This window comes from Channa argus, chromosome 13 (genome assembly GCF_033026475.1).
Source record: "Channa argus isolate prfri chromosome 13, Channa argus male v1.0, whole genome shotgun sequence".
Taxonomy (NCBI): Eukaryota; Metazoa; Chordata; class Actinopteri; order Anabantiformes; family Channidae; genus Channa; species Channa argus.
The window spans coordinates 5,741,535-5,768,601 of record NC_090209.1 but is presented as its reverse complement, the minus strand read 5'-3'; the positions used below and the strand labels follow the sequence as shown (position 1 = coordinate 5,768,601).

Here is a 27,067-nt window from a genome sequence, read left to right as displayed (position 1 = left end):
ACATTTCTGAGTCACACAACGTTAGGAGTGGAGCGGCACGTGTTCTTTTTTTTTTTGTTTGTTTTTCTGCCTCGTAAATGCAGTGAATGTTTCATACTAAATATTAGCAGCCGAGTCAAGAAAAGCCAATACAATAAAGAACTTTCATTTTAAAATATTTTTTTTATTTGTATTCACGTAATACATTCCTCAAACATGTTTTTTAATCTATTTGTCAGAATTGAATCGGAGCGGTCCTGTGGCACATATATGTGGCATTTATATGTTGTCTTACCTCTGACCAGCAGCTGCTGCATCCCCATGCACATCCTATTAAGTCATTTGTCATGATTTGTACAACAGTTCTGAACACAAACTTTGTTTCTGATAACAATTAACCGACTAGTAACCTACATTTTGAAGTATTACTATTACTCAGAAGTACACAGCAGGAGTAAATGTAGTAAGTAGGCTATCTATGCTGCTGAAAAACAAGATGCAGAAGTATTCTTTGACAAGAAAAAAAAAGTTGTAAAAAAAAAATGTCAAGAGAGACAGAGAATTACTGTATCTTGATCCTGAACATGTTGCAGCCATCTGTGACCACAAAGTGTCTGACGCCCCCTTGTGGTAAAAACATTATCTACCGCACAAAAACCTGAGGCGTTTCTTGTCCTGCATGTTAAAAACTCTAGCAACACGCAAGTCTAGATCATTTATTACAATCTTTAACAGTGTGTTATTTCATACAATTTGCATGAACATCCACCAGAAATGAAATTATATGAGTGCAAGTGACAAAGCATTTAAATAAGAACTAGATATAGTTTGTATATATTTAAACAACTTTTACCCAATAATTTCTAATGAAACTCATCACAATTTATTATTAAATTACAAGTAAACCTATTTCAGTTTTCTTTGATGAACATGTCCGCACACATTCAAACACACACACACACACACACACGCACACTCTCACACACACAGAGGAACAGAAGAGTATGTTGTCTGCTGCCAACATGCAGGCATTTTGAAAATGATTGTCCAATTACTGTTCCCCAAACACTTTCAAGTATCTTCTGAAATTTATAAAAAATAAACAAACATAAAATAACTTCAGCCACAGTTTGACACACAGTCTCATCTATCCTTCACCCCTAGTTCTAAGCTGAAAACAAAATGAGGATTTCAGAGTATCTTTACAGTCACAACAAAACAACAATACTACATGGTCTATGTCCAAAGTGCACACTGAAGGAGTGCTCCCTGTATGTCTTCCAACCAACCCATTACTTTAAAGAACAGTTTGAAAAGGCACATGAAGCTGAATGTTCTCCGATTAACATAATATTCACTTGACTTGACCACTGAGACAGAGGCAGGGAGAGTGTCAGGTATTAATAAAAACAAATACAAACATTTGGTCAAACCCATTTTGCCATGATGCAAACTTATGTTATTATACAGTTTGTAATTATACTGTGTTACATGCTTCGATTATGCGTTGGAGAGATGCCGAACCTCTAAAGCAGTTGTCCTTATGCAATTATTCTACAACATATGCATTGAAACAGATTTTCTATTTAAAAAGTGTCAGTTATTTATATACATCAAACATGTGCGTGTAGTTAGTCGGTTTTATTTGTTGAAAAAACCACCAGATTTGCCCTGAGGAGCCATCAACATCCTTGCTTGATTCTTGTGTGTGATGTGAATCTGAAAAAAAAAACAAAATCCAGAAAATTACAAGATAATTAAAACTATTTTTTTTTTACAATTGCTATTGGAAAACTAGTGTATTACTACTATTTCATTTGTGGTCTGTAGTAAAATTGACTTCGGTTTATGCTGCCTTGCACCTCACTTACAAGTGGCTTTAGTCGTCTGCTAAAAGACTAAATGCCAATGTAAATGTGTAAATGTAAAATCAGCCAAAGTGTTTTTGCTCCTGTATGTGTGTGGTATTCACCGTGCAGGGAGGCTGCATCCATGGCTCTCCGTCTATCTGCATCGGTAATGCTTTCTTTGTCCTAAATGTACAGAAGAACAAGAGGAGTCAACAAAATGCAAATGTAAGAAAGTGGCTCTTCATTAAAACATGAATAGTAAAGCCAACATACATAGTAATTGTTATGTAACGATCCAGCTGAGGATTGTTTTTGGCTGGTGATCACAGTCATCTACAAGCCATTGTTAAGACTGAGACACAAAGTTGGACAAGTCTGGACAAGTCTTTGTGGACGGTTCTTACCTGATGGTAATTTGGGAAGTCTTTGCAAGTCTCACAGCGCTCTTTAGTCCTGTGTATATCTGTCCCATCTCCATTGCTCCTTCAAGGCCTACAACCTCTAATCGACGGTCACTGAGGTCTGAAAAGAACACACAGTTAACAAATTGTCAACAGGGAAAAGCATCTTTCAATCTAAGATATAACCATATTGGTCATCATATCATATTTATTCTCCAGCAAAAAATAACAATAAGTAAAAGCCAGTAAATATTTTTTACTGACATTTATCAGATTGACTGCAGCATAAATTTAAATGAATCTAGCTGCTTGTTTTCTGCTGCCCCCAAGTGGCCAGAGTTTGCAACTGCTGCTGCTCATAGAGGAAACTCTCTTTTAATGCTGCATAAACTGAAGAGTTAGCAACCGGAGATACTAATGCAACAAATGAGACGACACAAAACTGTGCAAATATTTGATTATTGGGTTTGGTAGCTGCTCATGTGTTGTCATATTAGTTAAGCTATTGTTTTTAGTTGACATTGTTTTCTTTGTTTATTTCAATTACAAAGTACTTTTATATAGCTGCAATGTTGCACTGTCAGACAAACAACACTGGGGCGACTGTGGCACAGGAGGTAGAGTGGTTGTCCACTAATCACCCCACTTGCTGGTTCAATCCCCGGCTCCTCCGATCACATGTGTCCCTGTCGTTGATCAAGACACTGAACCCCAACTTAGTTGCTCCTGGTGAGCGTTGGCCAGCTGCATAGCAGCTCCCCCATCGGTGTGTGTGTGTGTGTGTGTGTGTGACTGTGAGTGTGAATGGGTAAACGAGAAGCAGTGTAAAACACTTTGAGGTAGAAAAGCGCTATATGACTGCAGACCATTTACACTCTTTGATCTTTAGTGACCTTTGAGAAAAAGGTCTGTCTCTTTTAAGTTTCGAAATCCAAAGGTGCTAAGTGACTAAGAATATTTACTCAACTACTGTACATGAGTGAAACATGTTTGAGGTAATTGCACTTTAATACTGGAGTATTTCTGTATTATTTGTTTTTAAGGTGTAGCTGTGGTTCAGGAGTTAGCACAGTCATCCAGCAATTGAGGGCAAGCGGTTCGATTCCTAGCGCTTCCTGTCCATATTAAAGTGTCCTTGGGCAAAACACTGAACCCCAAGCGGGTCCCAGTGTCTTGCACAGCAGCTGCTTCATTATCAGTGTTTGAGTATGTTTGTGAGTGTGTTAACGAGAAGCAATTTGTAAAGCGCTTTGTACAGTGAGGCAGAGAAGCACTATATAACTGCAGACTATCTATTTTTTATTTACTTTTTCCTCCACCACGATTCAGAGGAAATTACTGTACGTTTTACTCCATTACATAAAATGTTTTACTTCTTTAGTTACTAGACTTGTACACTTATGTTATCAACACCATTAAATTCAATAGTCTTTAAAATTATTTCTTTTTGTAATAAGTACTTGTACTTTAAGTTGATTTTAGAGCATGTACTTAGTACTTCAACTTGACCTTCAACTTGAGTTATTCATTTGAAATGATACCTCCACTTGTTTCTTTTAGGTTTTTTTACACCGACTTTAGTATCACGCTTGTGTACGTCCTCCACCTGTAAATTATTCAATAAGTCAATGTGCTAATGGGCATAAAGTGTACAGTCAATACTTTACAGCTTTTTGCTATGGCTGACAATTAGGATTATTAGAGCAGAACTTCCATATTATACATAGTCACTTCGTCGATTGTTAATGCAAAAAATTTAGCACAGCCCCAAATGCGATTCTGGTGATCTCAAATATGCAAACTTGTTTAATGTAGCCATTTAGCTAAGTTGAGTTTGAAAGCAAAATACCTTGGGAAGACAATTTGAGGATTTCTGGGTCGACAATCACCCCAGGCCCTTCCATATTTGTCAGTCCCTTAGTGTCCATCTTTTTGGTCTCACCCCATAAGTTTGAGCCACCATGCATACTGGGAATGTTTAGCACAGCCACCCCCTCTAGAGACAGGCCACTGAGATCCAAAGGAGTACCACAGCACTGAAGAAGGGACACAGAGGACAGAGGGACAAGGTACAGTATCAGCACACTGTCTGCAGGAAAGTGTATGTCATTGCAGTTTAAAAAAAATAACAAAAACAAACAGACTGCACACTTGCAGTGATGGTAACACAGTTGTTGCATTCTCACCTCAATTGTTAGACTTTCGTTGAGTTTCTTGCAGGAAGCAGATATGGTTTCTGAAGTGGCAAATTCAAAATACCACAGCTTGTTCTTCATTCTGCAGTTATAAGAAAGTATATGCCTTTTAGATTCAAGTGATATGTTACTTTCTTTGTACATTTCCTCTCTTCAGAAGGAACAGCTCTTCAGAGGGAAGTGGAGACAGGTTTCTGCCAAAGACACCTGCTGTCGCCACCTGCGTTCAGTTTCGTGTTTCCGGGTAAAGAAAACAAAAGCAAAAAAAAAAAAAAACACATCTGCCAAAGTCAATTGAATGGAATAAATAAAATTGTAAACCCCAAGGTCAGCAGTTCTCAGAGCTTTTTGAGTGTATTGTATATATATATATATATTGTTGGTCAGCTGTTCATTGAGATGTGCCATATGTGCCATAATCACTAAAAACGTGCAAATAGTGGCTACCTGCTGTTGAATTTCTGGGGATGTTTCTCCCTCATTGTATGAAAGCGGTGGGCAATGGAAGCATCCTATCAACACAACGAAACACAGCAGTTATCCAAATCGGAAACGGAAAAACGAAGACCTCCCCTCATGTGATATATTTCGGAGAAACTCACAACTCCAATTGAGAAATAATTATTGATGATTTCATACGGCACTGGGTCGCCCTTCTCCTGATTCTCATCTGTGATGACCTGCACACTCCAGCGGTCCATCAGGACCAGAGTGCTCCCTTCGATGTCTTTAAGAATACGACTCAAGTCTTCACCATCATAACCTGCGGGATAAAAACACACAGGACCCGTGTGACTGACCAAAGCAATGCAAAACTATCACGCAGCAACAGATGGTATGTAAACCATTCTATTACTTTCATAATTAGGTTACACTTTAGCACTAATTATTTCTCACCTCCTCCCCATCGCAGACATCGTGCAAGGTCATTTCCTGTTCCCAGAGGAAGCACAGCAACAGGTGGACGAACCAGCAAATTGGCTTTGTCTGATTTCGATAATCGAAAAAGGGAAGCGTGGTATAAGAAGCCCATAATGTACTGCAGAAGCTCACATGTGCCCTTTTATAGAGCTTGATCCAGAAATCTCACCTATTGCGTCCAGAATCCAGCCAACTGTGCCGTCTCCCCCGCACACCAGGATTCTGTAGTCCTCCAGATTTCTGAAGAAACTCAGGCTGAAAAAAAGGAGAAACCAATGTAACATTAGAGCATGATACAGAGTTAAAAGGAATCTTTAGCATAAAACGGTATGAAATTATCAAATGAGCACTTTAAAATAAAAAGCAGATATTTATTGTCTTGTATTTTCATTTGACACTAATCATATATTGTTATAGCGATCACTCACCCTGGTCCGGGTCCGACATTGGAAAGGTTGTATACCTGCCGTGGATTCAGTAAGTACTGAAATTTACGCAGAACTCTGAAACCCAAACAACCAGACTGAAACTGAGCACGTATTACATGATCTAGTTCTCCATGAATGTATTTTAGCTTGGACTGACCTTTCTCCTTGCTTGCCGCCACTTTTAGGGTTGACAAACACTAGCAGAGGATGGGTGTTTGGCACAGGGCTGATCTGTACAACGACACACAAAATATTACAGAACATACACTGATCATCCACAATATCAATAATTAGTGATCTTAACAATGCAGTGGAGAGTCTGTCGCAACATAACCACATATCCAGCAAAATGGGCAGAGGTGGTCGAAGCACAGTATTTATCGGAAGAACAAAAGTATCAGCACTCCACTAAGAAATTATTAATAAGACGGTGATGATTATGGGAGTAATGGCAACACATGTACAGCATCACTGCTGGTGAAGGTGGAGAGGATTTTAACTTATATTCATAAATCAGTATTTATTAATTGAAATTTTTCTTTAGAAAAACAAATAATTTTTTATATTAAAACCACCAGGTAGTAATAATATTGTGGCTGATTGGTGCATCACAAATATAAATTACATGCTGAGTTTATACTGTTGCATAGGATCTTAGCCTGCTCAGAGATCAGTACTGATAACAAGCCTTCGCCGGGCAGAATAATACCTGAAGAACTTGTCCGTCGGGAGTAGTATTGACCTCGCTGTCGTCTGATGAACCCACGCAGCCATTCTTTACATTGTTTGCTCTCTCCTTTAGGGACCGAAACAAAGGCAACATAAACGGCAACGAAAATGCAATTGCTTTTCTGAGAGCAAAAAAAATTAAAAAGTCTCAGCACACAGGTAAAACAACTAACAACAGCCCTGCATGAGTGTGACATGCTCTTTTGATACTGTATGAGTGCTTGAGATTTTCCTGAGTATAATCTCGTACCTTTATAATAGGATATATTGCCCACGGAGGCAGGATATGGTCTCTAAGCAGCCCACAGTTGCACTCTGTAGGTTCTTGGTTTGCACATTCATCATGACGCTGTAAAACACAAACGATGATATAAAGTGTGTGTAAAAACAGTGATGACTGATAGAATCTAAATGCATCTTTTAGATGTTTTATTTTCTACTTTGTTGGGGTTAAAAAAACACATAAACCTTAAAACCCTAATATTTAACATCCACATTTACACTGAAATAACTGCTTCAAAATCATTTTGATGACGCACTGACTTGTAACAAGGACACTGGTATCTGTCATTGCAACAGTGGGCCTTGATCACCGTCTACTCCACTATGTAACTTCGGAAGCCCGTCCTTACAAGTACTGCATGAGTAGCATGGCATTCTAGTGATCCATCCATCGTTTGTCTCGTTTGTGCTTAACATATAGTTCCACAATAAATAAAACTACGCATTTCTCCATAGACTGATGTAACATTACACCAGTACAAAATCCGGATTATTGGGGCTTTAAGAAAATGAGGAATCAAGCCCCCGAGACAGAATTTAGTCCCAAACCAGAATGGATAATAACATAAATTCACTCCTCACTGCTCAGAAACGATGAGGCTGGATTTTTCAAATGTTCTCTTCATTAAGATGTATCTCACCATTGTGTGGCACCATACACAGGTTTTGCCCGTTAAGCCTTGGTAGCTCTTGATCTTCTTCTGGCATTTATCACACTTCTTAGCATCACAGTTCCCACTCACCCAGTCATGTGCTGGTACCTGTAATGTGGGATGGATGTTTTAAAATTCACATGGAAATACATACATGAGTTTGCAAGTGGTCGAAGATGTTTAGTGCAGGGCTCGATGTTAATGAGTAGTAAACAAATTGTCTCACAATAAAAAAAAAAAAAACACGCAATAAAAGGATTTTAAACTATGTAGTAAACTGACAGGCTCACAATTTTGCCTTGATGAGAGCAGCTCCCAAAAATGTGATCTGTGTCAACTCCAAACGTAAAAACTTCCAACATTTAAAAACCACATTCATAAAGTCTGGGATATTAACATTTGGCTGAAAATCTAGTGACTGGTAAAGCTTCTATGAAATAAGCTCTTTTACTAAGGATAACCATCTAAAACTCGGATGCTACCTGCAGGGGTCTTTGCACCAGTTGGTCTGGTTTTTACTGATATCTGCATCAATGAAAAATCAGCAAATAAATTAGCAAACTGTTTTAAGGCTACATTTAATTTAGGTGTAATAAAATGGTAGAATATGACTCCTGTCTGTATGTGTCATTATTCAAAGGCCCCTTAGTTTCCCTGATGTCATTTCAGTGTTTGAAGCTACAAGACATATTTTTTGTGAATCAGACTATAGATATACTAATGTGATTTGGGGGTCAGACAGAATTTAAATAAACATGATATTTTTTTCTGCTCTTCACGGGTTATATCATGCTTCAGTATAACCATGTAGTATTTCTGCCATCTCAATAAACAAAGATACAGATACAAAATGAAATCCTTAACTTATTTTTAACATCTGAAGACAAATTCAGTAATTGTTTTAAAACTAAAATACCTTAGTCCCACGAACAACACTTTTCTACTAGCTGAGTCACAGTTGTCCCAACTTATTTTGCAAAAATACATTTTGAAAGTTAGAGATAATATATTATAGTTTTATGTTTTGTAAAATAATAAAATATAATTCTTGTCAATATTCAACTTTATTTTATTTATCTTTGAATAGAACTACATCTTTTCTTTTGCATAAGTAAGTTTCGCTACCAGGCAAGAAAAACATCTCAGCTACTTGTCCTTTGGGAAATGTTACGCCCTACTAAGTGGGAGTGGTACAAATATTAATTGTTTGCTATTTGTTTGTATCTATATATTAACAGCTAGATGACACTGCACCACAATATTGTCCAGCTACAGCTACGTGCTTCATATACATTTCTTTTTTTTTTTTAATTTGATGATATGAACATTTAAACTGGGATATTCTGAAACTGAGTTTTGAGTTTTTTGGAACAGTGATAGAGTGATACCTCTCACTCATTAATATCATCTTTGCTACAGCCAATGTTGTTCAGAGGTGAGTGATGTCTCTCATCTTTGACATAGACGGCGTCTGTTTCGATTCATTTGTCCTGTCATTAATTTAAATCATGAATTAACACTACCGACAGGTGAGCTCAGCTGCTATTTGATATTTTAAGCAGCAAAACAGTAGTTTACAGGTGCAGCAGAGTGAGGAGAAATATTCCTCTACTTAAGTGACAGCAGATGTCATTGTTCTCATGGACAGATTAAATAAAATGTCTGGCCAAATATACTGGTGGGGCCGTAATTACATGGGTGGACTGCCCAAGTATATTGTCTGTGAGGGAAAGACTGTACACACAGAATAAAGTCTAATTTAGTCTATGTGCCACTGTAAATGTTGTCATGGAGACAATGGCATACCCCTGTCTCTTTCTTTGACTTCACATACGTCCTGGTGCATGAAGCTGGGTTCCTATTAGCACAGCGTCCATGGACCGTGTATCTGCAGCCTGTGCAGGAAACAGGACACATGACACAGCTGTCAAGTGATGTTTAGACAAATATAATACAATAACAGACACGTATTCATCTCAAAAAGGATTCAGCGCTTCGCAAAATTTTAAGTTACAGTGAAAAACGTCACTGCAGTGACTTTCTCCTCCGGGTGACAGTACGTACAGGTGCAGCACAGCCCTTGCTTTCTGATGCCCAGGAGCATGCTCTGGCACACATTGCAGTAAACGGGCTTGTTGAAGTGCTTCATTCTCCAAAGGTGCTGTCCATCTGTCTGGGTCATCTGATTGTTGAAGGAGCCACCATGGAGGATGGCAATGCAACAAAGAGAAGAACATCACAGTTTTAAATAAATAACTACATGCTTGTAACAGAAAAACAATACGTATGCTTCCTTTGTTACAATTTGCATCATCAACTTAAAGTGATGCGATTTATTGTGGTCGAGGCCTACATTTCACAGTTGTTTTTCACACCAACTCATGTGTAACTGTTTTCAGAGACTGCTGATTATGCACATACAGTGGCTCACATGTGTACATGTAGCACTATATATGGTCAAGTCAACACTGACAACAATCTCAAAGTCGTATCCCAAGATAATTAGGGTGCTTTCAATCCAGATTACACACAAAATATTGTTTCTAACAAGATACAAGCCGATCACTTGGTGCATTTGTGTAGCCAGCGAAGCGGCACACAGCAAGAGCAAATTCATGCTCCCCAGGCTTCAAATGTCTGTTGGTGGCTAGAAATAACCCAAGGGGAAGTCCCTGGCATTGTTGTTTAGGCCAAACCCAGTGACAGAGTCCAGTTGATGTTTCAAACCGCCACACTCGGCTGCTAGACACGTAGTCTAACAGTGCAGTATGAACTTATTGTATTCTTGGTACCATATTAAATACCAACTTTACCACAAATCTATCTTTAATATAGGACACAATGATTCATTTCCTAAATATCATATATCAGTCTAAGATTTCCATTTTACAGTATGCAGGCACTTTGTGTAGTGTTGGCACATATTGTGCCCACTAAGTGGAAAACATTCAAGCAGTGATGGAGCAGAGCTTAAATGAGATAGATGACATTACCACACCCTATAACACTGAGTCAGCATAAAGGCCTTTATAGACGGGAGGGAAGAGAGAACAACAGAGACATGCAATGACAGTAAAATAGGTTTTACCACTTGTAAGACACCTGTTGTAAAAATGAAATGCATCTGAGTTTGACTATTGAATGCTTTAAAAGCACCTTCAGACCCAGCAGGACCAGCAAGGGAACGTTGTTCATGCCTCCCTCCACCCATTCCTCCAGAGACACTGTGCCACTGCTGTCAGCATCAATTGCTGTCATCATGTCCTTCAGAACCTGATGAAATGACATTTGACATCTCTTAAAAAGCCATATGTTGCCTGAAGCTTATTATGTGTGAGAACTTGTGAATTTTTGTAGGCACAGAGAATCTTATCTGTAAATCAATTACAAATGCTGCCATATACTGTACATTATGTCATAAAGCCCTGGGCAAACAAACGTGGCGATCACTACGTACATTAACTATATAGTCATGAATGAAGGTACAAGGTCTTCATTTGGTCCTGGGACCTTTAAGTTTTACAGTAGAGCTTTCTGGGTCTTACCGGCCTCAGCTCTGACACATCCCAGCCAAGGTATTCTGCAGCATGCATCATCTGAGCAATAATCCTGTCCACTTCCTGTTTAGAAGTGATTAAAGACAGTAATTGTGGTTGGACTGATAATGTACTTTTTAATCACACCTTAAAAGATTTTCTTATGGAACTTACAGAGCTGTCAAGAACTCCGTTGCCATCTCTGTCATAGAGCTTGAAAGCAACTAAAGGGAGAAAGAAAATAAAAGTGGAAACACTTATATATAACCAAATGACTCAAATTATTCCGGGCAGACAAGTAGCACAGGACTCACACTCCAGCTTGTCCCTGGGCTGGCCATCCTCCAGCAGTGAGAAGTAACATGAAACATCCTTTAGAAAGACCTCCTCTGCAGAAGAGATGGAGAAAAGAGAGGTGCCTGTGAATAGTATGGTCAGCGTATCTGCACAAGTGGCAGCACACAGGCATGTTGTGATAAATGAACGTATGCCAAATAGGACATGCTGTAAATTGATAAGGCCAGTGAAGTCAGCGAGTCGTGTTAATACATGTTAAATAATCTCACTGGCACGGCCTTCCTGGGTGGGTTCAGAGTTTTGGAAGGAGCGGAAGAGTCGCTGGCAGAGATCCACAGGGAAGTCCTCCACTTCTAAATAAGTCTTCAGGAACAGACGAAAGCCTTCTTCATTGATGCACTAGAAAGAAATGCAAGGTCAATGCATATGGTGCTTCTCTGATATATATACGAAATGACATGTTCGAGGTGTCCATGAGAGTGTTGTGCATATGTTAACTTCTGCATTTTACAAGTTCATCTCTTCTGAAAATAAGGGAAGATGCAGATTGTAATATCGTTGCTGCAGTGTGAAAGTCTTGTGTGTGACAAGTGTTGCTTTCTCGAAAAACACTGTGCGCAGACACACTGTGCTTCAGAGTCACGTAAATGTACATCGTAGGGGTCGGAAGGCTGTCAAAAGCCCTACGTGTTAGATGTATCATTTATAGGTCAAATAAATATTTCTCCATAATTAGAGCAATGGCATAATGCTCACTTCATACGGATATAAAAGAAAACAAAAAAGAAACAAAACTCCTTGTTTAAGATCAGTTGCCTGGCCTGATATCTTTTCCTCCAATGATAATATGCTGCAGGGCTAACAAGCGGTCGTCCCTCGACAATGGTGGACCAAAAACCTATTTCTTGTTGACATTTTTCCATTTCCCTGGTTGATAGCCTGCAGAGCTGCCCCAGTAATAAATAATGTCGCTGCCACGCAGCCAGTTCCCGAAACATTTACAACAAACAACTTAAACTTTATGTAGCCAAATTATCCACCAGGAATTTCTAAATCTCTTTCCTGCGCAAATTAGTTGGCATTATCAGCCACTAATGCAAAGTACTGGAAAGATCTTTTTTCCATCACATTTGAGCTTACGCTGCATGAGGGCAGCCAGCATGCTGCTCAGCGAGGGCCTTGCTGTGTGGGCAAAACTAAGGAGGTCATTTACTTCTACACCCTTTCTTAAATGCATAGAAGCTGTTTCTCGAGGGCAGCTTAGTCAACCGCAATCAATGGGCTTAAATCTAATAAATCAGCGTAGGACAATTAATAACTGCCACAGATACATAAATCACTTGCTCATTTCTCAATAGAATTCAGTTCAGTTATGTGCCTCGTAACTGGCTTTACTGAGAGTGAAATATGGAGGAGTGGACCTGATGGTGAACAGCCGGACACGTTGTCCCCTCACCTCTCCGTGTCTGTGTCGGGCCAGACTGCCATCTGCATCAAATTCCCTCAGAACGTCTTTCACCTTCAATCTGCAGTCTGGAAGCAAAGACACACAGATCACACGGGGATACACACACTGCTGTGCACGTACTTCTCAAACTACTTAGCATATATTGCCCTACAGTTTCATTTACATATACTTACACAATTAATGTATATATTTGTCTGAAAAACACCTAAATATGTACAATACACGGTTTATCTGAAAAAAACAACAATGTGGTAGACTGATACTTTGTGTAGATATGAGAAACTATGAGTGAGTGTAAATTAGTGTGTGTGTGTAGGTGGAAGTGGAAGTGGGGGGGGGGTGTTAAGTGCTGTGAAAGCTGCCTGCTCGCCCGCCTGCCTGTCTGTACTCACATTCAATGTACTGCTGTAGCTGGATGAAGTCGACAGGGTTCAGTTCCTTCACCTCTGGGTTTGTGGGGGTGGACATGGTGCCTGCTTCTATGCTAACTGCCTGCCTGTGCAAAGGCGAGAGAAAGAGTGAGATATAGACGCAGAGAAAAGAGAAGGTGGGTGCACAGTAGCCTGCTTCTTTGTAAAACATGAAAGGATGGCTGCAAGCAAAAGATAGCATCATCTATTTTGCACTGTAAAAAAATCCATGATTGTAGACAGAGAGATTCAAACTCAACATCCAAACTGGCAGTGAAGAAGGTACAAGAATAAGTAAAAGTGTGCAGAGCATCAACACTCAACATTGAACAATAAAAGTTTTGGTCAACAACCAGAATATTTCTAATAGGACTGTGTGGTCAAGCACTTTTACGTATCATTGCATTCTCGGTTAATAAACCCACAGTCATTTGTTAGTGTGTGGGTTAAATCTTCTCTCTGTAAGATGCTCGGATGTGCAACTTCTCGGCAAAATATAAACGGTGCGCATTTGCTAAACATTCGTTATGAAGTCTCTCACACCATCGGAAACATGTGACTGCTAAACAAAACTGGGCTAAAAGTCTGGCAGAAATGATGTCAGGTTAAAGGTACCCATGATACCGAGGCTCCAGGGAATTTCCACACCCAAAATCTCACTCCATATAATCCCTGGCCCATATAAGAGTTATAATACTACTATTGGGGTTGGTTGAGTTCAGCATAACAGAAGAGAAAAGATTATTAAAATGCAGAAATAAACAACAAAACCTTGCAGAGAGTTAAAAAAAAAAAAAAAAAAAAAAAAAACAGTTTGTCAAGGGACCTCCCCATCACACAAAAGGAAGAGAGTTAAAGGTCACACAAGACTGAAATTGAGCATGAAATGTACATCTGACACAGAAAGAAAACTTGTCACTGCCATAACTGTTAGTGAAGCATGCTGTTTGGATTTCTGACGAGTGATGTCCGGATGAACACGTGGAATGAAGAAGAAGAATACGGACTGTTAAACATTTTGCAAGGACATTTCCTACTGCCAGGAAACAAGCATGTTGTTCATTAATCATTTAAAAAATAGGAGGAACTAGGTAATGGAAGGGAAGAAGGTGCAAGCCGGTCGTGTACCGATAAATGATGCAATGAGGAACAGGGATAGATCAATACTGTATATATTGATAGAATGTCCAATGCAGGTGATAATCAGCATGTGTTTAAATAATATTAGCCAACAAATGGGACGGTTCTGACATAATTTGCACCAAGTAATAGTTAGCAGAGTTTTTTTACTACAGTATTTCATGGTTAGGCAACATTGGATAAATAATATTGTTTAATTGACATTGCTGAGTGAACTTACTAACCACAGAACTTTTATTACATCCACGTCAGTAATATGTATGTATGACTTAGCCTTTAAATACTTAGCAAATCTGCAAATATTTGTAAATCCATGCTGTGGAGTTCCTCATTTTCATCATTGAACTATAATTATCCCGAATCTAAAACCTGCCTGAACTGTGTAATCCATCACCACAATGTTGATTAGATTTTGTTTCAATTACATTCCCATTATGATGTCGAACAGTGGAGACCTTCTAAATCAATCTGCAATTTACCTGCAATAGTGAATAAACAAACTAGTCTTTTGGCCAGTGTTATTTATGCACTATAGGAAGTTTATATAGTGTAATAATAGATTTGAATACTGTGTTGATATGAATGACAATGGCCTTTCATTTTCAGGCAAGTCCAGTTGCAACTGGAACCTTTTGTATACCCATGTGACATGTATGTCCGAGATTGTGCACAGAAAGAAAACTTGGATTAAGAACACAAACTTTACAGCAAAAAGTTGTCATTTAGTTTATTTAGGGAGTTAAAACCCTGGAAAAACATGGGTGGGGTCCTCAGTGCATATAGCAGTGATTTCAGTAATTCCCCACTGTAATGTAATACCTACCAAGGGAATTAAAAGGGGAAGGACTCTAAAATAGAATATGGCAAAAATATCCAACCTGTTTTGGACAGTTAAATACAAATACTGTCGATCAAATTTCATGTCTGATATCAAGACCATTCTATCGCAAATACAACCCAAAATGAATAAAAGACAGTGAGGTGATACTGAGTCCGGGCTGATGAATAGGACGTCGCTTTAAATGGTTTGTTCCACACAGGTCGGTATCAGTGATGGCTGCCTGGACTGAAAAGAAAAGTCTCTGCACTTAAAAGGCAAAGAATGTAGCAAGAAAAAGTAATGAACTGATCTCAAAGAACAGCCACTTTTCACGTGTGATTTCGATCCATTTTGCTCTGTTTGGATTCTGAAAGGTTCACACTGTCCTTGCTTAATTCCCTCGAAAGGTCAGCAGCGTTGCCTAGCAGTTGTGTTTATGCAGCCAATCAGGTGGGCCAGGTCTATATCGATAGCAAAATGAAGCATGAAGGAATCACGAAAAGCCATCTGTTACACATCACCTGACAAGCAGCTCAAAATAGTTTATTCTAAAAATACGCTCCTGACTCAATATTTAAACACTGTCTTATAACGCAGCTAAAAATAGGCTTCTGAGGTTTATTCACATGTGAAAAACACACCTGTGACTTTACATAACTCCGTTGTGTTATTTTTCCTTCCTCTATTTTATGCCTTCCAGAGGAGCGAGATGTCACAAGCAGCGTCGTGTCTATTTTGCCTCCGTGCTGACTGAGAACCATCATCATTATTGTCTGCTTCAACAAGATCTTACGCCTATCTGGGTAATCTGATTCCTTACTTCCTGATTAGATAATGATTTGCATGCATAATGCCGAGTCAGAATCAGGACCATTTAGATCACGGTACACAGGAAGAGGCATTCCCTGCACTTAGGGGGAAAGTGATGAATAGTTGAATATATAATGAGCGTTTTGTCTCCATTCTCTAACATGGGGTGGTGTCTTAGAAAGAAACAATTGCACCATCTAAATGAGCTTACTGATGCAAGCATAAATATTTCAGGGGGTTTTAGGAATGTCTTGCTACTTTCTGTTTCTGGGCTGACTGTCAATAATGTTATACTGCCGGGCTACGTGGTTTAATTTCAGACGCGTTACGATGAAATGGTTTATATCATGTTGCAAAAACATTTATGTTGTAGGGTTTGTGTGATGTAGACCTCACAGAGGGGTTTCAACATATGCTAACAGGAGCCGCATAGCTATCATTTAGTGCGATTAACATTCATTTGTTCTACTGACAGTCTGGCAGTGTAATTTAGTTTGAACAGAGTGTCACTCAATACAATCAGCACAGAATAAATACTTTAAGCAGACGCACAAAAGCTACTGGCACCATGCGGAGGCCGTGCTTGTTCGTCAAATGGCTGTAAAGAACCACCTAAATGTTAAAGTGGTTCCTCAAGCAGCAACAGCTTGTGAAAGCAACATCCACTCTCCCACAACCCTCAGAAAAGCCATCTGCTTAGAGCTTTTTTACGTCTGACCACTCGACTGAAAAATACCGAAGCAACTGCTTTATAAAAAGCTACACAATCAAATAATTGGAGGATTAAATTACACAGATGAGTTGGCATTTGTATTCAAATCCGCCACGCATTAACCGTTCGTGTCTTGCTGTAAAGTGTAGACGACCATAAAAACAATCTTTTCACAGGAATAATTTCAATGTATACGTGGGGATGACCTTTTTCCATGCAGACTAATGTTTGTGCAAGCTGCCATAACGCCCACGCCTTGTGTCAAGGAAATCTGCTCTTTTGCAACACTTGCAGGTTGCAAGCCATTGACTCTGTCATTCTGTGGTTGGAAAACACAGTGCGTAGGTTCTTTCAACAGCGGTTGAACTCTACATAATTTTGGCCATTTGTTTTTCCTCGTGAAACTATAACAATTCTCTTTGCTGGAGTGTGTGCACATTGCCTTAGTTTAGAAGAAGGGGGAGGACAGACATGCTTGGTTGCTATGGAAAGTGTTTCCCTCCATCAGCTGCTCTCTGTCAGAGTGCTGCCATGGGTGACTAACAGGTAGGGGGGAGACACAGGGAGAGGGGGGAGGAATCCAGCTCTGCGAAGGGGGAGCCCAGTCAGTAGCTGTGAGTCTTCCCCCTCCTTTGGCCTTCACAGTCATGCTGTAAATTGCATTCCGCATGCAGATGCGGCTGTGACTCACTCCATGAGCAGTGGGAATACTCCCTCATAATAAACGGACTGTTTGCTCAAGAGGTCAAAAAGCAAGACTCTACAAGATAGTAGTAATACTTTACTTGCTTTGTGGAACTATCAAAGAAAGAAATTACATTTTAGTTTCACTTTGGTTCAGCTCATTACTGGCAAAACTACTCATGTGGAATGTTCCCAGTCAGATATATATATATAAATATTTTTTTTTCTTTAAAGTGTTGTGCGTAGCATAACACGTAATGGCGATGACATGTTATGAGGCTTCCCCTTGTTTACTGCTGTGTGGTTAGTAGGAACACTGAAAACTGAACAAATCTAACACCTCTGCCTGGTTTGAAAAAAAAAAATGTAAATCTGACTAAAGAAAAAGACATTTATCACAGTATGAATCATAGATTTCTTGGAAAATGTAGGCGAAGCTTTGCTCATTGCCCACCATCAAAGTGAGGACTGCCCATCACTCAGACTTCAATGTGACTTACATAATAGTTTTTTTTTTTTTAATCGAGGCAGCCTTGTAGAACACCATGCTGCGTGACAAAAACCTCAAACCTGCCCAGACTTGTGAAAATGCATGCTGTCATACATCCACACTGCTTTTATGCTGTAACTATTTGCACGTATCAGGGATTCTCGCCTGGTTCGCCCACAAATGTATTCACAAGTGAAAATGAAACAACAATAAATGTCATATTTTCCATTGATTCTGTATTAAATGATGTACTATTCTCTACTATCTGAGTTAGCACCTAAGGCGTCTGGGCTCCTCGGAAAGTACTAACATGTGCATGATTGTGTTTGCTCATTTGACTTATTTTCTTAACGTGAATGGAAGAGGAAAACTAGAAGTGCAGAAATGACAGGATTCAACACTTTCAGTCATTTTCAATGACATCACAATAAAGTATTAAGTTTACTGTAGTCAGTAGAAAGTCAAAGGCTGAATTTATGATACAGTGAAGGAAGTGAAGACTAAATGAAAGAGAAGTGAAATTGCCTGTAAACAAAAGGCATTCATATGATTTTGTCATCGTCAGATCCAGCTAGTTATGCCAAATAGCACATAAACTCATAGAATAGGCAAAATTCATTTCCAGCCTCTAGTGTCTGATGTAAACAGTAACAAAGGGACAATTGAAAGAGTACAGTATTGATTGCCTGTGCCTGAAAAACTCTTGCAGCTACAAACAAACGAACACCACTGTGACCGCACAGCTTTGCGATAACCTTGTAATAAACACACAACTCAGCCAGGAAAGTGTCACCTGGAAATAAAGTGGCACTAAAACTGAGAGTTCAGGCAAACAGCAAAAAAAAAAAAAAAAAAAATGCAACCTAAGACTTTTGTATATTGTTTTTCCATGAGGGCTGAAAGTCACACACACACCATTGGTGGTCAAATGGTGATGAAGAAGAGTTTTGAGTAAACAATGATCCAACATCCACCATTATTTACTTCGCATAGTGGCCGATTTTGCGATTTCAGAATAGACAAAACCACAGTGAAAGCCCTTTGGGATCTTATGTGTTTACTTATACAGACATTTCACTGACTCCATTTGTGTAACACCAGGTCCTGAAATACACATAATCTCAGGTGGGAGTCATCTCAGATAAGATCCGATCAAACATGAGGCAATAATTATACAAACCGGTTGCTCAATGTGCTGGTTGCAGCGTGTGTTGACAAGTTTAATGCATCTTAAAACATGACTTCCCAAATATTAAAAAAACAAAAACAAAACATAAATGCTCACCAGGCTGTGAGAGATGTGTTGATCAATTCTCTAACTAGTCCCAACTGAGATAATGGTTTCCCCTGAAGCTGGTAACTTAAGAAAGCTCGCGTTTATCATGAGACAAATGAAATGATGCATGTTTGTGAGGATTTGAAACGAGCCAGAGGAATGTGCACTGAAACGGGCCTGGCCCATTGGTTGTCGTTCAGCAGAGGGAATTACTCATTAATTACGGCTCTCTAGCACTTTGTCTTTGGCGAAGCACATGCACACGGTCGACAGACGTCAGTAACTAAACACATGCCATCGGAATTTGCATTCGGTTTCCGACGGCGGCGATAACACAACATAAAATGATCAGCACACATTTTGCTGCTGTTTATCTGCAGCTAAGTGCCGCTTAACGTGCCCTGAAACTTCAATCCTCAAGCCGAGTGCGGACCTTTAAGGGGCTTCTTCCTCAGAGTCACTTACCTTTCGCCACAGTCTTCAATGGAATCGTGAGGGTGCGACAGAATAAACGATCCAATCCCTCCTTTCAGATGCGAACTTTAAATGGAGGCAGCCAGCCAAGCGGAGAAGCAGTGAACTAGTGCCGAGCAGAGAGTGAGTGAGACGGTCCCTCCTGTCAAGCACCGCCTCATCTGCTCCGCGTCCTCTCTGATAACAACACACACACACACACACACACACTGGCGTCCAATTCATCTGCAGAGTTAGAGAGAAATTATGACATTATGCAACAAACCTTACGTTACATTTAAGTAGTAAGGAAATTACTGGCAGTAGCTTATCATATAACGTTAGGCCAGTTAATTTCATTTACTTTCCACTACTGCTGAGAACTTACTGAATTCACTTCATGCAACACTTGACCAAATAAGACAAAATAATTGGCCAACTTTCTTTGTTGTCCTGGCAAACACAGATAAATAAACAGATATATTGAACTTTAAAAAAGCTACATTTTGGTATGTAATGAAGCTGCCACAATAACTCACGAAAATGCATTAATGTTGCCAATGGCAATAAAGAAATGAAGGAAGTTAAAGACTTAAAGTCAGACTGTGAAAACTCATTTGTCCAGAAGTTCAGTTCGCAGCCAATCAGAAAAGAGAACATTTGAGACGGATGAGCTTTTTACTACTTTAAGACATGTCTTTTTAGGACATTCTAACTTCACAAAACATTTTGGAAAACAGTACACGTTTTACTTTATTGTTTATTAGAAAGCCGTACAAATCCATACATACAAACGTAATAAACTAGGTTTTGCAAAGAAGTGTAATCAGTAAGTAGAAGCTGTCTGTAAGGTACATGTGGTGAAGTAAAAATTAAAAAATGTACTTGGCGGAGTAATGAAGCAGTAATCTATAAAATAGTGAAAATAAGCTCAACTTCCACTAAACGCAAATTACATGATTAACTCTCATATTAACCATTAATCAACAAGCAAGAATTTGACTTCCAATACATCAGGTAGACACATCTACCATGTCGATTGCTGCAGCAATACACCCAAATGATTCTCCACTACTGCAACATACATCGCCTATAGTATTTGTATTGCGTTTTACTCTTCAAATGAATATGTCAGACTAAGTGTATAAATGTTTTTGTGCCAGTTTTTACAATTAAAAATGTTCTAGGGTTACATGTAACATGTTAGCCAGCATGGGGACAGCTGTACACCATGTACAAGCACATAATGATGCGTGTAGACAATAACAGAGCCACATTCCACTGAATACACTAGCGAGGGATTAGCCTCCACAATGAGACATGGAAAACGTGAGTGCCTGGGTTAGTCAGAGAAAACAAGAGTCAAATGAGAGCAGTCAGAGCTTTTTCTCTACATGTTTTTTGTGTCTTTCCTCCTTCTGTTCTTCTTCCATCTCTTCCTCACTGCCCTGATTTCTTAAAAGCACCAATCATTTTCTCCTGACTGAAGTCTTTACATCATTTAATCAGCAAATGTGCCCTCTAGACATCTAGCTCCCTACAGATCTTGGATGACATGGTGTGGTAAAATAAGGAACTGCATTTTTGCCTAATTAAGATGCTAAATTTAAAATATTTCCCCCCACCCCCAAAATAGACCATGCATTCATCCGCAATTACATTTGACATTTTATTTAATCTCGTCTGAACAACACAATACGTATCAGACACAAACTAAATAAAAACAGGAAAAGTAATCACAATTCAAACTTTGCTTTTCACTGCACTTGTCTGGACTTTTACACCAGAAATCTGGCGTCTTGTACGTCTTACAACAATAAGTGACAAAAAGTGAAACAATTTTACCTTTCAAAATTCATACGAGTGACTTTGCAAATATTTTTACAATCTCCAAGCTGTGGTTCTGAGCAACATGTCAGCAAACAGAGGTTTTCGGTGAGGAGTGAGAAGCGCAGTTGCTTAAAATGACATATGATAACTGATCATTATATAGTTAACTATTTTGATTTGCCAAATAAAACTTGTTATACGTAGGTAAATGCCAAATAATAAACTTCAAATTTACATTTTGGCTGGAACCAACAAACAGACTATATACACAACTAAGGCGACAAAGAAAGCACAAAAATCATTTTTTTCATCCTGCAACGAACTTCAAATGCACCGAAAAAGGCAGATTTTCATACATCAAATGGTATCGTCTTCAAGCATGTTTGTGTAAAAGGCAACACAATAAATAAACAAATGGCACAGAAGGTTTGGACAATCTAAACTGAGAAGCACAATGTTTTAACAGGAACCTAAATACTAAAGTAAGTACACACACACAAAAAAAACAAAGCACACACACACACACAGAAATTTGACAAGTAGATGGCTCTGCGGACAGCAACACTAGCTGACTAACAGAACTCGGGGGGAAAAAAAAATCAGAATTTAATTACATTTAGAGGAATAAGAAAATTACATTTATAATTCAATATAGTATTTGTATTTACACGCATTTGTACAACTGAGGACATTAAATGGGGGTTCGAGCTTATTACTATACTAGGACAGGGAGCAGAACAATCAGATCTTATGATGCAGTAATATAAACCTTGTAAACATCTCACCTTTTATCTTAGACATAAGTCAGATTATGTTTATATTTGCCATGTTCATAATTCATTTGTCCTTATATTAAGGCATACAGTAGGTATCGAGCTTCAGATTAAGCCTCTTATAAGATTTATTTTAAATAAGCCAGGTTTTTCCGAAGATTTCACTCCAGTGAGAGAACACCTACTCATCACAGCAAACCCCCAAGCAACACGCCCGCACTTGTCTCTGAATCAGCTGAGTTGGTTACAGTTATAAGATCTCCTCCACGCCGTGAGCAAAGATCATGACCAAGCCAGGCTCGAGGATCATATCCTCCCCCATATGCTGATTCTCACAGGCCATCACCACCACCGCCTGCTTGCCAGGGATACGCTTGGCAACGTAGTTCTCATAGTAGCGCCTGTTCACCTGCCGTGTCTCGAGAGTGGCCAGTCCCTGTGGCCAGTTGCGTTCGTGGGCGTTCTCAATCAGGTCGTTCACAATTGACAGAGGACAGCCGCTGTCAATGAGGGAGCGTTTAATGACTGCCTGGAGCACAGCGTCGGGAGTGGAGATCATGCCACCCCAGCGTGTGACTCTGGCAGGCTGCATAGAGTTCACCCACCTAAAGAAAAGTTAAAAAACACAAAACAATCAGGGACTGAATTTCCGCTCCCTGAAATTGATCCTGGAATGAGAAGAACTTTTACTTACTCCAAGATCTCATTGTACTCTATGCTCTCCTCAAGGTTCTGGAGGTTAGGGTTAGCACTGCGGATTGCTCTCATGTAGGCTTTTAGCAGCTGAATGTCACGTTTCTGAAAATAAAATAGGCGTCTTTTGTGACTGACCCCACAACATCTCCTAAAACTTCACAGGAATTCTTAACAAGACAGAAAACTATGACGCCACTCTGCACAAATACAACTGTGACATATTTCTATAAGATTCTAAGGGTTGGGTATTGCCTACTTATGACTTATGCTGGATTACTATCAAATGTTCAAAAATCTGCCTTTCACGGAAGAAACCTCTAGCAAAACCAGGCTCAGGGTGGGCGGCCAATGTACAGCGACAATCAGCCGAGTTAGCTTGACCGAGTTAGCTTTGAGAGTCTCAGACTATTCTTAAGCTGCCCATTCAGAGCCCACGCTCATACCTTACAGAACATCAATGGCCCTTTTAGAAGTACATTTAATATATTAGTGAGCAGAGAAAGGTTCTTACTTGTTCCCCCAACTGGTGTTTATGCTCTGCCACATTTTTCTCCAGCTCTGAAATCTTTGTTTGTTGTTGCTGAACGACGGTTCGCAAGTGTTTGATGCAGTTATGGTTGGGGAGTTCATCTTTGGGCATCTCAAGCCTGCACCATCAAGAGAGACAAACTGAGTTAATACTACACAGAGGACAGACCAAACATTTTATTTGCACTTTCTCTGCAAATACTGTATACTTTCAATACTTCTTCGTACACAAATGATGATGATAATGATGATTATGGTAAACTGTGGGGTTTAGCAAAAAAGTTCAGAAAAGCTGGATCACACACTTGGGACAGAACTTATACACTTAAAAACATGAGTAAAAATGAATTCATCACCGATGCAACCCATAATGCACATTTCTCTGGCAAACAGAAGCCACTTACCCACAACCCTCTTCACAGTTGACAGGCCTTTTGGGGTTGTGTTCACAGTCTTTGAGATGTGATTGCAGCTGGTCCAGCCGCAGTGTGGCTGTGCAACCAAAGCTTGCATTGTCGCAGCTGATCTGGAGTTTGGACAGCATGTTACGCATGATGCGGGGAACAGGCCGGAGGTGAGCTAGTGTAACTACTGTGCGGTCAACAGGACAAATCTGTTGCTGGGCAAACCACTGTGTTATACAGGCATTGCAAAAGGCATGCTCACAGTGTGGAGCCTAAAATGAAGATATGCACAGACAAAAATAAAAACAGTTTGAAAACTCAGATTTACTTTAAGGGTGGGTGATTTTTTAAGCAGAGACTTGCCTGCACGGGTTCTTCTAGCACTCCACTACATATAGGGCACAGCAGGTCTTCATCCACCTCCCCTTGGAACCTGGTAACGTCATACCCCATGGTACATTACTGGTATCCACAACCTCCTGAAAAACACACAGCCAAGCAAATTAGGCTTTTAAACCTGATTACCAAATATATGACAACATATGTACATGTAACATAGATAAATGTATAGAAATATTTCAAGCATACCTCACTCACAAAAAGCACAAAATGCTTCCATTCAGCTCTTGATTTGCTGATACATCACATCAGGCAGAAATAATTTGTCTGGCAAGGAGACGCAGACACACCCTGCAAACAAATTGTATTATTAACTACTTTTTGGTGATGGTTAGACCAAGGTCAGATAATACTTTCTCATAGGGGCAGCTGTAGCTCAGTTTATAAGGCAGTCGTCCATGAACCACAGGGTCAGTGATTCGATTACCGGTCCCTCCTGGCTACGTATCGAAGTGTCCGGTGGCAAGACACTGAATCCCAAGTTGCTCCCGGTGGATCAGGTGAGCACTTTGCACGGCAGCCACCGCCATGGATGTGGGAGTGGATGTGTGAATGAGAAGCAACACTGTAAAGCGCTTTGGATTAAAGGCGCCATATAAGCAGCCATTTACCATAAACTGACGCGACGTATTTAAATTGTCCAGAGATCAGTTATTTTCAAGTCTCTATATAATAATCAGACAAACTATACTAAAGGGACTATAAAAGATACATTTTCTGTACAACGAATAAGTTGCAAAGATGCAATGGCTAAACACAGGCAGATTTATTTATAGGGACACACATCAATTTTCAGTGGAAGCAGAACATACCGGTCCAGAGGAGACTCCTAGATTTTTCTCCTATCGCACTCAGCGTGCCTTCCAAAAAGCTAACTTTCATGCTAACGCTAGCCCTATGCATGACCTGCACTCGCTGTTAATTCTGGACCACATAGTAATGCCAATAAGCTTAACTACAGTCGGCTAAAAGGGCGTCATCCTGAATGAATAGCTCAGATATCAATATACATCACTTGTCATGATTTAAATATGGTTGACGCTTGCTAACTAGCTAACCTTGTTAGCGTCTAAGGTACCGTTGGCTTCCTTTAGATCTTAGCCAACAGGCTAACCAGATAGACTTCAGTCTGGGCAAACTACAATGAGAAATGTCTGTTTACAGTCAGCGACACTGGAAGAAAATATCACGAGTGGTGGATATACTTACTCAAACACAGAGTAAAACAGATCCTTATCACGATGTTTATTGTATTATCGAACGTCCTGTTATAACTGCTTGTAGCTTGCTAGCCACGTCCTGTGCTACATCCTACACTTCTGCGTAATCGATACGAGGTGGGGAGGGGTGACGTCATGACGTACAACAGCGGCTTTCTAATAAAATACATTTTTAAGGTACTTTTTTGTCCTCTCGGCTTGTCCCGTGAGTTCAGGTCGGATCATTGTCCGCATGTTGATTTGAAACAGTTTTTTTTCCTTTCTTTCTTTTACACCGGACGCCCTTACTGACGCCACTCTCTCCAATTTCCACCAGCTTGGGATGGGAATGGGTGTCTTGCCCAGAGACACTTCGACATATAGCCGGGACCGGGGATTGAACACACGGATCCTGTGATCTAAGACAACCGCCTTACCAACTGAGCTAAATGCCTCTCTACTATTGTATTTTTTGGCTCTTTCAGACTAAAATATTGCACTTTTCACCTTACTCTAGTTAAATTACTTAGTTAAACTATTATTTTGCAGATCTTGTTTAATGAAATATAATTAACAAATCTATCACTATGCATCATATCCTAAATTTAGATTAGACTTTATTGAACCCTGGAAAGAAATTCACAAGCTACACAGCAGAATTTAAAGCAAACAAATTTAGTCCCATCTTTTCCAGTTACAACATTAGTGTACACATGAAGGATTTACTGTAATCCATAACTATACTGTACATTATAAATTAGAAACACATTCACTGAAAAAATTGTTGAATTCATGACACGCGATAATACAGAAAATGAAAATATTAGATACTTTACAATTTAAATTATGATACGGTTGTGTCAGCACCTACAGCACCTCACCACGGTCTTACAGCTCTCCTAGACACTTCCATACCTCCACAGGTTTGTCATCAGGACCAACTGCCTTCCCACTCTTCATCCACTTCAACGTCCTCCTCACTTCACTCTTACTAATCTTTGCTACTTCCTGCTCCACACCAGTCACCTTTTCTACTCTTCGTTCCCTTTCATTTTCCTTATTCATCAATTCTTCAAAGTTCTCCTTCCATCTTCCCATCACAATCCTGGCACCTGTCAATACATTTCCATCCTTATATTTAATCACACTAACCTGCTGCACATCCTTCCCATCTCTATCTCTTTATCTGGCCGACCTGTACAAATCCACCTCTCCGTCCTTAGTGTCCAACCTAACATACAAGTCCTCATATGCTCTTTGTTTGGCCTTTGCCACCTCTATCTTCACCTTAGGCTGCATCTCCCTGTGCTCCTGTCTACTCTCTTCAGTCCTCTCAGTGTCCCACTTCTTCTTAGCTAACCTCTTTCTCTGTATACACTCCTGAACGTCCTCGTTCCACCACCAAGTCTCCTTGTGCACTTTCCTCTTTCCAGATGACACACTGAGTACCCTCCTACCTGTCTCCCTGATCAAATTAGCTGTAGTGGTCCAGTCATCTGGAAGCACCTCCTGACCAGCCGTAGTCTGTCTCAGTTCCTCCCTAAAAACTACACAGCATTCTTCCTTGTTCAACTTCCACCACTTCATCCTCTGCTCTGCCTTTGTCCTCTTCATCTTCCTCACTACCACAGTCATTTTACACACCACCATCCTGTGTTGTCTGGCTACACTCTCCCCTACCAATACTTTACAGTCACTGATCTC

At 39.7% G+C, this 27,067-nt stretch overlaps 2 protein-coding genes across 3 annotated transcripts; both read right to left on the bottom strand.

Annotated features, from left to right (window-relative positions):
- Positions 1-142: 142 nt before the first annotated feature.
- Positions 143-19,709, bottom strand: dgkaa (diacylglycerol kinase, alpha a). The gene is made up of 24 exons (XM_067526997.1): positions 19,547-19,709; positions 13,132-13,235; positions 12,728-12,804; positions 11,541-11,670; positions 11,289-11,363; positions 11,149-11,198; positions 10,984-11,058; positions 10,595-10,711; positions 9,503-9,620; positions 9,245-9,333; positions 7,427-7,546; positions 6,754-6,852; positions 6,484-6,570; positions 5,932-6,005; positions 5,775-5,849; positions 5,516-5,601; positions 5,323-5,412; positions 5,028-5,188; positions 4,873-4,937; positions 4,417-4,507; positions 4,080-4,266; positions 2,234-2,351; positions 1,952-2,012; positions 143-1,698 (listed from the first exon to the last, which is right to left on the bottom strand). The coding sequence occupies exons 2-24, from the start codon at positions 13,205-13,207 to the stop codon at positions 1,621-1,623; spliced, it is 2,199 nt and encodes a 732-aa protein (XP_067383098.1). The 5' UTR covers positions 13,208-13,235; positions 19,547-19,709; the 3' UTR covers positions 143-1,620.
- Positions 19,710-21,189: 1,480 nt separating this feature from the next.
- Positions 21,190-25,523, bottom strand: rnf41 (ring finger protein 41). 2 transcript variants are annotated; one of them, XM_067526000.1, is made up of 7 exons: positions 25,374-25,523; positions 24,354-24,455; positions 24,129-24,244; positions 23,766-24,037; positions 23,345-23,480; positions 22,832-22,935; positions 21,190-22,742 (listed from the first exon to the last, which is right to left on the bottom strand). In XM_067526000.1, the coding sequence occupies exons 3-7, from the start codon at positions 24,216-24,218 to the stop codon at positions 22,388-22,390; spliced, it is 957 nt and encodes a 318-aa protein (XP_067382101.1). In that variant the 5' UTR covers positions 24,219-24,244; positions 24,354-24,455; positions 25,374-25,523; the 3' UTR covers positions 21,190-22,387. The 2 variants fall into 2 exon arrangements, with proteins under 2 accessions (XP_067382101.1, XP_067382102.1); XM_067526001.1 differs by having other exon boundaries at positions 24,363-24,455.
- Between the last annotated feature and the right edge of the window lie 1,544 nt (positions 25,524-27,067).